This window comes from Pieris brassicae, chromosome 6 (genome assembly GCF_905147105.1).
Source record: "Pieris brassicae chromosome 6, ilPieBrab1.1, whole genome shotgun sequence".
Classification (NCBI taxonomy): domain Eukaryota; kingdom Metazoa; phylum Arthropoda; class Insecta; order Lepidoptera; family Pieridae; genus Pieris; species Pieris brassicae.
In genome coordinates this window covers 6,007,048-6,022,797 of record NC_059670.1, presented here as the reverse complement: position 1 = coordinate 6,022,797, position 15,750 = coordinate 6,007,048, and the positions used below count along the sequence as shown (strand labels likewise).

General features: G+C 30.6%; 2 protein-coding genes across 4 annotated transcripts; one reads left to right on the top strand and one right to left on the bottom strand.

The window, feature by feature from the left end:
• Positions 1 to 483: 483 nt before the first annotated feature.
• On the bottom strand, positions 484 to 6,929 carry LOC123710971 (odorant receptor 4-like). 2 transcript variants are annotated; one of them, XM_045663317.1, is made up of 9 exons: positions 6,667 to 6,929; positions 4,995 to 5,143; positions 4,645 to 4,903; positions 3,035 to 3,130; positions 2,311 to 2,503; positions 1,528 to 1,630; positions 1,204 to 1,305; positions 875 to 1,027; positions 484 to 586 (listed from the first exon to the last, which is right to left on the bottom strand). In XM_045663317.1, the coding sequence occupies exons 2-9, from the start codon at positions 5,040 to 5,042 to the stop codon at positions 530 to 532; spliced, it is 1,011 nt and encodes a 336-aa protein (XP_045519273.1). In that variant the 5' UTR covers positions 5,043 to 5,143; positions 6,667 to 6,929; the 3' UTR covers positions 484 to 529. The 2 variants fall into 2 exon arrangements, with proteins under 2 accessions (XP_045519273.1, XP_045519272.1); XM_045663316.1 differs by lacking the exon at positions 6,667 to 6,929 and having other exon boundaries at positions 4,995 to 5,264.
• A 214-nt stretch (positions 6,930 to 7,143) lies between these two features.
• Positions 7,144 to 15,419, top strand: LOC123711408 (lysozyme-like). Of its 2 annotated transcripts, none has more exons than XM_045663985.1 (5): positions 7,144 to 7,319; positions 10,018 to 10,106; positions 11,138 to 11,198; positions 13,678 to 13,810; positions 15,282 to 15,419. In XM_045663985.1, the coding sequence occupies exons 1-5, from the start codon at positions 7,199 to 7,201 to the stop codon at positions 15,415 to 15,417; spliced, it is 540 nt and encodes a 179-aa protein (XP_045519941.1). In that variant the 5' UTR covers positions 7,144 to 7,198; the 3' UTR covers positions 15,418 to 15,419. The 2 variants fall into 2 exon arrangements, with proteins under 2 accessions (XP_045519941.1, XP_045519938.1); XM_045663982.1 differs by lacking the exon at positions 7,144 to 7,319 and adding an exon at positions 8,300 to 8,431.
• Positions 15,420 to 15,750: the final 331 nt, after the last annotated feature.

The following is a 15,750-nucleotide window of genomic DNA, read 5'->3' as shown; positions in this document are numbered from 1 at the left end:
GCGGTAAAAAGTATTTACGGGCCCATTAACACAAATGGAAGAAACAGATGAGGAAATGATCAATGTTTTTGTTTCTCTGTATTTGGGTAAATTTTCTTTCGCTTTTCTTAGGCGTTCTTATAAACAGAATGTCTTATGATAAAGCCATTATTATTTATAGCGAAAGCATTATATAATGAATAACTACCTTGTATATTAAAATATTTGCTAACACTGGGCGCTTAAGTCACGAAAATCATTTTAATGTATATTGGAATATGTATTTGGAACATAGAATAATCGAAGAAGAAGTCATATATTGTGCCTTAGTTGATTTATGTAAAGCCAGTTCTTTAAGGGTATAATTTATAACACCTTTGCCGTATACCTACAGCACTTGCCCGTTAAGAAGCGGTTTTATAATATAGCTAAGCAATTTTATTTATAAGTTCTGTAATATGCTTAACTTTGATAATCCACGGGAGTTAAATTAAAAACAACATGTAATACTAGACTACTATATTTCATAATATTTGAGAGATGATCGTGTCTATGTTTCTAACACTGACATCACTAAAGTGAAAAATGACATTCCCGTTTTGATGAACTGAAAAGCAATTTCAAATTAGAAAATCAGAAACCATATGTCATTTTAGTAGGCATTATATGCGTTGAGCGGGTGACACGCTATTTTGCATTTCACTTTTAAAATATGCAATGTTTTTGGTGTTTCATTTGTAATTACTTCACGAGCAACGTGTACTAATTTAGTTTAGTGTAAAATTACGTTTGACGTTTGTGCATTTAGAAGCTTAGGAGATAAAAACTTTTTATGTATTAATGGGATCTGGAAGATAATAAATAACAAGAGTAATAAATATCGCTTAAATATTACCCATGTGAATGTAGGTAGAGATAGTGGTATAGATCCAAATACGAATATAGGCATCCTTTGACTGAGGGCCATGTTGAACACTAAGACGTTGAATTTATGTTTCCGATTAAATATGTACCATTTCTCTGTCACTGCTAATTCTAGTTTTTCACACTGAAATGTATGAAATATAATTAAAGGACCATTTTATGAAGGAGGAATAAAATAGATAGATCAGGGTAAACCTCTGTACCGATGCTTGAATTAAACCTTAGTAAATTTTGTCGAGTTCTTTTAACTTAGGTTTATACTAAAGCATTAACTAGTTGTTATTTATAACATTGAATTACCTGGTTTTCAACCTGCTGTCCCAACGCGCAAAACATGAATACAACAAGAATAAAACAAAATTCATGAATGTAGTATTTTAACGTTTCCAATGCTAGTTTAGGCTGCAAAAATGACATCGACACACACATACATATATGCATTATTTTTTAGTTTCTCCATAAAATTACAACGTTATCGAGATATGATTTTTTCAAGTGTCGTTTTCAAGCAAATTAGTGATTTTGGTAGCATTTTTAATATAGTTAGATTTGTAAAACTGGATGATATTGATATTTGGAGTTTCAGCTGTCAGGTTGCTATTGACATTCGAAAATATTACTTACAGAAACTGCAATCTTCACCGAACATACACAGACCAGCATGATAGCGACCAGTATCAAAGCCAAATAGAATGGCTGGCAAATAACATTAAGCCGATTGGCGAATCTGTTCAAATGGATATTTTTAAAATTGATTGGACGTTCATTTAACATCGGATTAAGTACAGAGAATGTAAGGCTGTGTTTTAAAGGTTGATCATTTTATTTGTATACTCAAAACTGTTAAACGAACAGACTCCTGGGAACAAATTTTTGTAAATTGTTTCTACAGTACTAGCGGGTAGAGTCTAGAGAGAGGTCTTGAGATCTATATACGTTCCCGGTTATCTACGAATATTTTCTTCCTAGCACAGTAAACACTTTATGATTTATTTTAATTATTATGTAAATGTTAAAGAGTATAGAGTTAGTATAGAAGTCAGTCGTTATTTTTTCAAAAACTTTAGCAAATAATATTTTTGGAAAAATATAATATTTGAGTGTGATATATTTAGGCGTAAGTATATGTATTATCATCAAATGTCATTGCAAACCAAAAGTCATATGCTCATGCTTTTTTATTTTATAACTGTTACAATTCAAGTTTTATCAAAATCATATAGGCTCTTAAGATAATAATGTTTAGGTACCCTTAGGAGTACCCTATATAAGTTTGATATGGTGTGTTTAATGCTGCTGGAATTTCGCTTCATTATATTTTTCAATTACATATAATAGAAAATCTATATTAATTTTGTCATATATAATGTAAGCGCCTATCTTCATAGATTAATATATGTAACTAACCGTTTCGTTCTAACATAATGATGAATACATTGTGATAAAACTGATGTGCAAGCGACTTGCCACATCTCATTTCTAGTACCAATCACTTCTAGAACCATGTCATCTAGATAAGTCACTATGAATGTTATTATTTGTAGTTGTCGAATCACTTGACAGACGAGCAAAATTATCATTGCCTGGAGACCGGGATATGCTGAAAATAATATTGATTAAATTATATTTTCACTATTACAAGCGGTTGAATAAAGTGAAATGTACCGTTCAGCACTGTTGGCCAAGTGGCTTCAGCATGCGACTCTTATCCCTGAGGTCGTAGGTTCGATCCCCAGCGCATCCATAGACTTTCTAGTCTATGAGCATTTATCATTTGCTCGTACGGTGCGTTACATTGTGAAGAAACCAGGCATGTCTTAAACTTAATAACTGACTGTTCATTTACTTGGATATTAAAAAAGACGACCATGAAACAGATACAGAGTTTGGTGGCCCAGATTAATTATTTTTTTAGTTAACAAATTATAAAGGTATCCTAAATATGGTAAGTATCCTAAGAACTCGCCAAGGAGATTATTATTATTTATTTATTATTAAACAAACATACGCACTACTTTTATATTTTTATTTTTATACCCCGAGTACAAGGTACTTTTAAGAAATTCACTGGAAGAAAAGAATCGAAATTTACGTCAAACCGTAAGTATGAAAAAAGTATTATTCTACCCACCTATGCAACACAAATAACCAGTATATGCGTGAAATATGAATGACGCAATGTACACATTAAAATCATCCAAGCTCCATGGAAACCACATATCAAACGCTAAAAATAATAAAAATGGATCAGATTGTTTGATTATAGTATTCTTTATTATGTATAATCGGATTGTTCTTGGTTCTGATTTTGGTGTTCCGTCAGTATTATTATCAAGTCTGATTTTGTTCCTACTGGGTTTTCGGAAATAGCGCCAATGGTTGTACCGATACTTCAATTGTACTTATTATTGAAGGGAAACTTCTTTATCGGCGTTGTAAAAAAGTTTACCGTCACATTTTCGGTTACGCGTCACATTATTCCGTTACGCGCCATATTTTTCTTGTCCCTATCACGGTTGATTTGAAGCCATTAAAAACAAAAATATAACGATAGCAATGGTAATAATAATTATATTACAGTTAATGAAATTCTGTAATAATCTTGTTAGAAATAATTGTATTATTTGTATTCATGTCTCTTATAAAGGCCTTTTGTTAAACTTTATATAATTTAACTTTTTTTAACCAATTTCTGTTATTTGCATATAGTAGATCATTTTTCGAAAAATAAGGTCATAAAGAAGTTTCACTTCTTACACAACACGCACACATTTTTTATTTACTATGCCATTTGATAATGTTAAGCATATCCAATGACAAACAATGAATGGAAATGATAAAACCTTACTGGCGTAGATTTCGTGAATTTGACAAGAATTTTCGATAAAAATCGTTATAGTAAATATAACTATAATGTATCTACACCTAAACCTTCATGTGTAAACCGTATTCTATTTTGTTTGGGTTAGGCATGTAATATGTAAGTCTCAAACCGCCCAAAATCGAGTACAAATCAAGAACGGACGGTACAGTAATCTCGGAAGGAGCGGCAATTGTTTTCACAGATGTAAAATATACACAATGTCTTTCTTTTCACCATATACTTGTCAAAATGAAGACAATAAATCTTTATATAATAGTATTGTTAATGCATTTTGTGAATTTAATTTTTACATATAAATTATTCGAAACCCGTAAATGTATATGAAACTGGTTGGTAACGCATCGATTTGTCAAGGGTTATCAAAACCATTCTAACGTGTTAATTACAAACGAAGTCTTTAAATTACATAAACCATAGAGCTTAAATGTTGTCAAACGAAACGGTATCGCATTCCGTTTGATTGTGATTGGTCAAGAGCATGTACACGCATCCTGCAACACGACACGTCATTCCGCTTGTCCAATCACATTTACACGCAGTTTCGTCATTCGTTTTACATTCAATTATATAACTCAGTCTCGGTGCATAGATTATAAATAAAATTACCTTATTGTATTTATTAATAACAATAATTAACGCCATGGCTATGAAACTAATTAATCAACTTTCTAAAAGTTACAGATCATTGCCGTGTAATACTTTTATTGTGTTATTAGAAAGAATTATTATACATAACTTACATGATAATTAATATGACAATTGCATGTCCATTTTTCTGTGGTTGTTATTATAATTAATCAATCTGAATATACAAGTTTCCTGGCATATAAACGATTTATTATTTTATTTATACGTACCTAAAAGTCGTAAATTTTCGTCTTCCCTTATAGTCATCATGTAAATCGGTCCACAAAGATATAATGTAGCGCATAACCAAACACTTGCGACGTATGTCTTTAATAACATTTTGGTTATCTTAAAAACTCTTATTTGCGAAGTAAGTACTAGGTTTTTCAACTCGTGGAGTTTACCCGTCGTAGTAGCTAAAGATATAACTGAATTTACAAGTGGTATGTCTAAAGCTCGATCACAAAATGCCATTTCTTCAACGAAAGCCTTAAATCAGAAATTGATATGTAATATATTAAAAAAAGCTAACATATGCGCTACCACTAATTGATTAGTATACATAGTAATAATGACATACCTCAAAATCCTTTTTAAATATCAAACAAATACCAAAAGAGATAAACATTATAACTCCGGTTGTCCAAACGCAAGCCCCTTGAATACATACCAGCAAGTCAGATAGATTCGATATCACAAAAACCGATGTAAAAATAAATGTTAAAAAACCTAAAAGAAAGTTAAAAGTCTGGATTATCAGCCATCTTTTAGAATTCCAGTTTGGTTTTGCGAAAATCGAAATTCCCGCGAAAGAGAGAATACGATCGAAGACTTGGAAAGTTTCATCCATGTCGAGTGTTAAGAAGTGATTTATTGGAGTAATATGAAATTTTGTGTATCATACCATACAGTCTCGTGGAAATTAGTTTAATTGACATAAAGTTGTACTAACACGTGAAAAAATGCTTTTATTTGTTTTTGGAAATTGCTTCTGAAAAGTTTTGTACAGCTATTATAGTTTTTTTTGATATTTATTTTATTTCCGTTCCTTGGTACCATCAGTAGGGACACTTGTCTTGCATAATTTTTGCTAGTGCTAATTTTTGTAGTGTATGCCTAAAAGTGCGCATATAACTTTTGTACTCGGCTGTACACGATATAATGATTTTCAAGGGTTGTATTTTGAAATGATAAAATAAGTATGTTCTGACATATTTCTTTTTGTATTGTAATTGCGATAATAAGACATGATTGACACTTCTTTTATATTTTCGTAGAACGCTTATATATTACTTTTATTTGATGTCTTTTTTGAAGACTTTGATTTAGTAATTCTTGGCTCTTTAGTAGGGAATCTTCTAGAGACATATTCAAATAGAAATCGTATATTCAATTTAATACATCATTAACATTAGTAGTTTTTTTATGAATAAAACTCAACTCAAAGATATCTGAACAACTTCACTATACATGGTACATTAGAAGATGCATAGAGACCCCACAACTCTACGCAACTCCAAGGGTGATCCCTTCGCCGCTATTAAAAGACCGGTCCTCGCTGATTCGCTCTTCGTTGAATACTGAATGGAAAGAAGCTCTTTGCTTTGCTTTGGTCTCGCTATTACCAGAAAGTGATGAAAGATGTAGAAATATCGAGAAAAATTTCAGTCAACCCGTATGCGTAACAATATTATTAAGTGTATAAATTAAGATATTTTAAAATTTTACCAGCTATGAACCCAAATTTGTTACCAAAGTTATTATTAATCATAAGTAGCAACACATTAGCCACAAATACGTAGCATAGCAGCATAGCTGTTGCTAAGCTAAATTCGAGTTTAATTACTTTAGAATTTAAACTGCTACTATTTACAACTAGATAGATATTCGCATTTTGTTACAAGAAATAAAGTTTGTCTAAAATCAATTTATTTTATTCAAAGTATAAACTTTAAAATAACGAAATAACGCAGGTTGTAATTATGTATTTTTCTACATTCACGCTGACATTTCAAGTACACACTACAAAATAAATCCACAGCGTATTCGAACATGCTAAATGGAAAAAAAAAACACAAACTTTAATAAGAAATCGCGCCACCTCTATGTCAGTTTTAAAGTTATCTGTGGCAACACATGTTAAAACTTGAGTCTCTTTTTGGCGCCTTATCATGAATATGTTTGGTATAAGGCGCGTTTTAAGTTTAACACTAAATGTATCGTTTTGCTACATTTTTAAAAATTATACTCACAAATATTAGTCGTTGAACTTCTTGGTAGCCACAAGAAAAGAAGAAAAAAAGAAGAGTTCCGCGAAAGATTCTAGGCCCGATAAAGATGGATGAGAATGACTGAAAATTGGAGAGTTAGGGAAGGAGAAGATTTCGGAATACTCATCGGAATGAGAAGTTATTACGCATTCCTAGTGGCCGAATGGCAACCAGTAGTGCGCAATCATAGTGGCGTCCGTTAGTTTCGGAGGCTAATGCACGCTTTAGCTCGCTGCCCCAGGGGATGAACTGTAGGAAGATATGTAAATTGTAATGATAACATCGACACAGTCTAGACACAATCGTAATAAAATGTTTTATTGTTTAATAAAATTGATTAAAATCATATCATATCCAATCATAACGTTAGTAGGTAAATATTATTGTAGCACTTATAATGCTTGGATTACGACAAGTATCAATTAATACCTATGAATTATATAACTCGTTGATACATCTATGATAAGACAGAATAAACACGATGCTCATGCATTTTATACGCGATAATTGAACAATGAGAATATTCGTAGTGCTTCTCTTGTTGGGTGTTTGTGAATGTCGAAGGTTTACAAGGTGTAGGCTCGCTACTGAGTTGATGAAAACGTTACTTATCGATAAAACATTCCTTGGTAACTGTAAGTATTAAAATAACTTGCTAATATTAAGGAGTATGGTATATTGTTAAATTAATGAAAAAAAATCTTTCCGTGAAAATCTTTACATAGAAAAATCTTTAACATAAATATTATATATTAAAATTACAAAAATATTGTTCTTCAATCAGTAAGTAATAGAAGCAAACCTATATAGTGTGTTGTTTTCTTCTTCATCCGCTAGACACGCCTAATATTAGCCTAAATTTATTGATCAAATCGATATAAATGTCCTATGAGGACCACATAATTGACGTTTACATACACTTTTATTTATTTATATGTCAGGTAACAGCTTACTTAACACATAGGTAAATATCTTGCTTACAAATTTTATCAAACATATATGAAATAAGTAATATTCAAGCGTTTGATGATTATTCTAGCTATGTATTGCCAGTGAAGATCTGATAGGTGATAGGTTCAAGGTAACACAGGCTTGAGATTTAATGTCATTACCAAGATATTAGATATATATAGATTTTATTCTCCTTTATGTAACTCAAAACAGATTTTTTTAAATAAGTTTCGCAAAAACAATACAATGTGCAACATTATACAGACATATAAGACAATTTGTTAATTTGATTACTAGAAAGTGATTACTTCATAAATAGTTTTATTGTTCTCTCACGTCCATACTGGGAAGTAAATTAAAAACTAATTTTATAGTCATTATCTATTGTTTAATATTGACCTCATAACAATACTTTTTATTTTAAAACCGTTATATTTTAAACTAATATTATACATTTATATTCTAAGATAAATCTAATTCAACAAGTCGCTTTATAAATGCAAGTTATTATAGAGTTCATAAAAAAAGTATGTAAATATTTCAAATTTACGATTTGACAATATTATATTCTACTGTTATCCTAATTATAATCTGTGAGTACTTCCGCGTCATTTGACATTGACATTTTCCTCGCGCGCGCACTTTTACGCCAATACGTAAACGATCGTGATGCGGTATGCATGTCTGATTATTTGTTTGTTTGTTTGTGTGAGTGCTAAGCGATTTGAGACAAGATGCAAGCTAGCGCGGGAATTAATCAAAGTTGGAATGCCCACTGATGTATTTTTTGGACATTGTAAGCATATTAAATAATGTTAAATGATATATCGCATGCGCAGTATAAAGTTCAGTTAGTTTCGCTGCGAGTTACCTTGAATTTAACTAGTTTTTTTGGTCATGAGATTCCATTGTATGTATTTGCGTATTATTGCTACCTCCTCCATAGCTTAGTGTTAACGCACGTGGCGTACCAGCCTAGTTTCGCGTCCAGGGGAGATATACATTGTTTCGGTTTAAGGTACAGATAGCTACCCCATTAAAAAAAATAATTGAAACATAAGGAGAAATGTATCTGCTATGGCCTGTTATCTGACTTCAAACATGGTCAAATTCAAACATGTTTTAAGATGGACTTCCTGTGTAGAGTAAATAGCATTTTCAGACTTTTTAAATTTTTTCTACATAAAAATATACAAGGAAAAACTTATCTTTGTAATACCTGCTACGCTAATACATATCTACTGACAAATCTAGGTATACATAATATCAAGCAACATAAAATAAACAACACAAGAAAGGTCAAGCTGGGCTCGAACTGATTTAAATAACTCGTATAAAGTGAGTTGATTTTAATATTTACAAACGATACATTTTAATAAAAATGTCAATTTTTTTAAATAAAATGTAAATTAAATACCAAAAAAAAAATAGTTCTAATAATGGAAATCATTCTCGATCCACTTGAACACACAAAAAGTTTCAACTAAATCTGTTCCGTCGTTAAGGAGTTTTACAAACACATGCACAGAAGATTTATATATATATACCAACTGTTTAATTGCTGTATAGATAAATAATATAGTTACCGACTACGGCGCCAACTGCCGGCGGTATTTGTAAATCTAAACTATCCAGTGCGCCACGCGAACGCATACAAATAAATTAATTCAAATCAGTACAGCTGTTTAAGAGTTCAGTGGCATACACACGCACAGTAGAATTATATATATATATATATGTATATATATAATTCTACTGTGCGTATATATATGCAATGAAGCATGTATTGATTGAATAAAAAGGTAAAACCATGAATATTAAGTGTTAGTACTTTCTATGTATATTATATAATCAATTTATACGAACAGATTTCCATTCACACATTGGTGCATACTATTTATAATAATTAAAACTTCAGTTATGTTTATTGAAATTGATATAAAGATATACACAGTTTGTTATTAAATATTAATCAGCGCTGCAAAACGAGAACAGTTAAACAATCCTAATTTCCATTTGATAACTATACGTAAACAAGTATTACGAGTACTACATTTAAATAAATATAACTTCGACTTTATTACATGGAATAACATAAAGTTTATATAATTAGTTATACAACCAGGATTTATGTAAAAGAAGTTTTATAAATACTGATTTTATTCTGTTCATCACATTATTCGAAAATCTTACAATACTTATAATATAATGTTTTGCAAATAAACTCCAACCGCCAAGTAATTTTATCATTGAGTTTTTTTATTATTAGCTAGCTAGCGGGCTAGCGGGTCTGCTACCGACAACCTTAGAATGGTATACTCTTTTTTGAAGGTCTTTAAGTCGTCTATCTGGTTCGTTGATAACAGATTTTATATGTTGCAGGGGTTTGTCTGATTGAGAAGGTCAGTAACCGAGATACTAAAGCCTTTGTCGTTACACCGAGCGGCAAGAAATTATATGGATTATATCAGGTATCACTATCATACATAAAACATGGTATATTATAAATTAATTATTTACAAAAGCTTGCCAACGCTACACTCATACATTGACACATAAGAAAAAATATTTAAGATTAAATGTGATAAGTTTATAGGCAAACATAACAAAACCATTAATTCCGCAATTATAAAAAATAAAATAAAAATATTGATTTCAAAGTGTGTTCACAATTATAAATTAATGTAACGAAATGTAGTTTAGGATTATCAAATTAATATTTTTTTACGCCTGAACTGTTGATCGATTTGATGGTATTTTGTACAAAGATTATTTTGAAAGATACATCACAACGATTCATATATAAAATGTACCAGGATACGTTTTTGTCCATAAGTATCTTGTTTTAAAGTACTTGTATTTAACATAATGCGTTTTTAGGTCGTAGGTGCATGTATCTGGGCCGCGAGAGAATCTTAGTGAATATTGTTCACATACTTCAGGGGACGTGTAAAGCTTCTCGGTGAAAATAGGCCAGACATTTCACGGGCCTTTAATTTCTATCTGCCGAGTGACGGCTCCTAACTAAGCCAACGTCTAGACTTAGAATCCAATTGCTTGAGGCTATTCTTTTTAAACCTATTTAAAAGGTTACATTATAAAGTTAAATGTGCAGAAGAAGCTCGTTTATGACTAGCTAAGAATGTTATTTAAATAGTATCTAAAATATTACTGACGAAAGAATACTGTCCCACTCAAAATACTTTCTTCTGGTCTTCATTGGATACGTTCAAAGGAAGATTAGTGTAAAAACCTTCAATCATATTATTAATAATATTATAAATGATATTGATATGACGCGAGTGGGGTTACAATGACCGATTGAGCATGTCTCATACATATACGAAGCGAAAGGCCTATTGTTATTCAAATTAATTCATAGTAGTACCGATACAATCTTGATTATAATTTAAAATAAGACTGTTTTTTAGTAAACGAATAAGAAATACCTTCTAATCGTTATCAATTAAAGTGTTAATATAATTATAATTTTCGTTCACAGATTCCCAGTCGGTGGTGTCGTGAAGGGAAGAAAGGTGGCGAGTGTAATGTTGCTTGCGAATGTAAGTTTTTTACCCAAAGATAAATAATGCCTAATGAAAAGCCTAATAATGTAACGTAAAACAATAAAATATACAATGGAACGGTACGTTTGATTGTTATTGGTCAAGCGCACCTTAAGTCTAATCATAGAAACAAAACGCACATTTATTATTTGGTTTGACTTTCACACCCCATGTTAAGCAATGTCTAAGTCTCCATTTTGAACAAGTTCGTTTAGTGGTTTTTATTTAATATATATTTTTGTATTCATACGCTACTTATACACATCAAAAAGTGGTACGAAGTAGTATTATTATAAGCAACAAATAAAATATAAACGAAGTAAGTTCCTTCAGGCATAAAGGTTCGACAACAGTTACTGGCTGGATATATAGGAATTTAGCCCTTAGACTGATATTTTAAGAACCAATTTTGTATAAACAAAATGTCTTTCTTTCCCTAGGTCTATTGTAGAGTTTTATGGAGCGCATTTTACGTTCGCGGCAATTTTACAACGGTCAAGTACCACTAGTAAAATACTAAGTGAACAAGTGCTTTTTGGTCGTATTATATTTTTCAAATCAAGTTGAGGTTGCCTGTTTATTGAAATGAAATTTGGGAATGGTCTTAAAACAATATCTGTTTATTTACACATTTAATAACAGAGATTATGTTGGCCTAATTCAAAAGTTACTATGCTTATTTTCATATCAGTATAATCAGTTATAATATTTTTATTTAAGAGGCATTTTTCTCTTAGTGTTTAATTTTTTCAATTAGCTTAGCGCTTCAACTCCGGTGGTATGTCAAAAAAAATTGGAATTCATAGTAAATCATTCCATATAAAATTTTGGACTTCCAATTTTTATTCCCCATTATTACCAAATTTTCAGACGTAGAAATTATTTTTATACAGTAATTTATAGAGTTTTATTTTTTCGCATTACTATTAACAACATAGACAAAGGCTGTTATAGTATCAGATAAATAACTAAATAATTGGTGTACCAGTTTGTTCTTACAAAATAATTTGGCCACCGTACCAAGATGTGCCTCAAACCTAATATCGCATGAATAACGACTGCTCGTTATGCATAATATAATATAGTTAGAATAACTGTCGCCTAACTATTGCAGCCAGGCTAACTATATTACGGGGGAAGTGGTTTCCACAATGTAGTTCAAATACAATTTCTAGACTGTGATGATAAACTAATTTCCTTTAAGCTGAGCTAGATATTATCTCCTATTAAAAATCTAGTATCTGTCGTAGATAATAATGATAATTTGCGTTTAAAAGTCATACAATTTCTGTAGTGATTTGTTAAACTATAAAATGCGAATCAAAATATATGTTATTTTGGACGAGTAAAGTTCGGTTGCAGTTGTGGAACGTTCAAATAAATGAAACTCTTTGGAACTGGGTGTTAACTGGCTTTTAACGTTTAAAACTTGAGCATATAACTAACGCTAAATTAGGGATATTGGGGTTACGAAGCTGGATTATCAAAACACTAACTAGACTTCTTGTTGGGTTCTTATAGGTAATACATCTGTTACCTATAAATAATATAAGCGTAGTCGACCTATTGGGCATTGACAGAAAAGAGAATGTTATGTTACAATTTACTAGTGTATAAAAAACATAAAGGTTTCATAACTCACGTAACCACCACTTGCCTTAATATTTAGTCATTATTGTGTCTGTCAATACAGTTAATAATTCTGGAATATATTAATATTTTACTATACGTAATATTTTATGCATTCTAATACTTGAATAGATAATGAATACCTTTTAAGTTAGCTTGTATTATTGTTATCTTACAGGGATAATTGCACTCATAATTTCCATTTCAGTCATGGATTCTGTAAATCAGCAACAAGTATTTTGATAATTTAAATATCTATCTGGGTAATAAGATCAATAAATTAAATATTACGTGAAATATATTAAATAATATGTCCAGTAATCCCTTGACTTAAATGAAACCGCTGCCCTTGGTCCTTCAAAACCTTTCGAACGTATTGATATCGACAGGGCATTGCCCTTATATATGGTACCTAATTAACAAAAATGCTGTCATCTTAGTCTCAGTATCTTTTGAATCATTAATAAATACTCAAAGTATTCATAATAGAAACCACATCTCGGTATAGATGTTGTTCCTATTATGTCGAAGTAAAAACAATTGGTACTGCTCAATAACGCTCCAAGGTGTCATGAAGTATAATAACGATCAAATAAGGCTTTTATTTATCGTTCCGTCGCAAAACGATATTCGTATATTTAAATATAGGTTATATGTTTTGTAATTTATAGCAGTAAAAAACTTTTTTTGCATAGGAAAATTTGTTTATTAATCTTGAAATTCAATCTCTAGTATAAAATGCCATTTCGATTGAAATCCTTTAAATTCCTCTATTATGGCCAAAATCAGAATATTTTACACAGTAACGTAAAACAAAACGCATTAATCCTTGTCTTTCTTTATCCAGCTTTGTTAGACGATGACATTAGGGATGACACAGCATGCGCAGTGAACATCTTCCATCGCGAAGGCTTCAAGTACTGGACCCAGTGGTCAGCTCGATGCAAGAATGATAACTTTATAACAAAGGAAATATATAAGTAAGCACTTTAGTACGAAACTTTACTAACGGCGAAATAATTTAGTTGGTTAGTTATTTCTCTATAAGTTAAAATAACTTTTGACATACTAACATAGTAATTATTTAATTGCTTATAATTATAAATTGCGGGTTTTTTTATCATGTATAATGATATTTACTAATTCCTAGGCAAATAAATTATTTTATTTAAGAAATTGTATCTTTTGTGGTACGTCATTTTAATTCGGGAAGTAATCATATTTAATACACTATAAATTTAAATAGCTATTTAACTTGAATTCTCATGTTATTTTGAAAGTAATATTCCTTAAATAATTTCGTTTGTAATTCTTAGTATTACAGAGAATCGTGACTAATGACGAGCGCTGAAGGTCGTAAATATGAATATTATTATTTTTCTTATAATTATACATTTCAATATACACTTATATAATTACAAATACATAATGAGGTTTTATATATTGCTTCTAAAACTAAATTGCTTCTAAGACTAAAAAATAATTTCGTGGAGTGTCAGAGTTACTTATGTTAATTGAATAACTTTAATCAAATTAGAGAACTAAGTTTATATAAATATGAAGGAACCTAAAGACAAAAATGCCAAATGCATAGATCCTTATGTTAGTCATTTGTTAAATCTTCAATTTGCATAATCAGCCCTTGGGTCACATTGAATCAACTTGATGGGTTGCATTTTAGCTCTCATTAGAAGAAAATGTTTTGTCTCTAGGGATAAAGGCGTGTGCACATAATACTAAAACTATACATTTATACTTATCCCTCATTTTTTTATAAATAAATAGATAGATAAGGTCTAAAAAAAATTGTAACAAAAAAGAAACCATATTAATTTGTGTTAAGTATTTGATTAAGCTTATTTTTGTTATGTATTTGATATTTTTAATAAGTATTAACGATAGATATTTGCAAGTAACAGTTATGTTTCGTCTACAGCATAAAGAGACACAATTCTTTTGTACGCCTGAAATAAAAAAAAATAGTTTAAGCGCCAATTCTTGTCCTTTATCCATGATATGAAGTGGATATTTATGAAATATCTTCTTTATAATTTTACTGTCAAATTCATAAGTTATAAGGAATACGAATGTTTAGACAATATTATACTGTAATATAGTGTACAACACTCTTATCATAAAGTCGTCGTCGACTTTTTAACTTCTGGATAAATACAATTAAAAATTCAAATGCTTTTCTCTGTGCTCATTGTTATTTTAATGATTAAAAACAATAAGATGCTATTTTCTGAATGAGAACTTCATTTAATTAAAAATAAAAAGTTTTTAAACTTAAAGCTTCCTTACAGATTACTTGTAGTAATATTTATAAGTTATATTTAGTGCTATGTATTCCCTTACGTCAAAACATATAGACGACTCTGGTTCTTACCCTTTTAAGGACAAAGCAGAGCCTGAGAGATTTATTGCCTGTTTACACGTATTTTCTTCCAGGTGTCCAGATCTAATATCCCCACGGACAAGTCCCGAGCGAATGTTGCACAGCGACTCATTGAAAATCAGGAGGCGGTACGCTAGAAGTGCTTTACAATCTAGATATAGCTATTTTGGATTACAATGGTTACAGTAATACATATGTGTTTTATTTATCCTTGTATTCGTTAAATATAAATCATTGGGTGGTGAGAGTGTAAGACAACGAACGTAAGAAAAGAGCACTTTTATGATTGGTTGACAGCAGCACACACTCACACATAATATACGAAGTGAATTATGTATATTGCCAATGTTTTTATTTTCGTTTCGAGTCAAAAGAATATAAACATCAACAATACAAAGTCTCGGAAAACGAATTGGAACGAATTGATTGTAAAATATTAACAAAGCTTATTTTCACTTGACAATTGTGAAACAATATTTGGGGGCGACCTTAAGCGGAAATAATAAACAAACTTTCAGATCC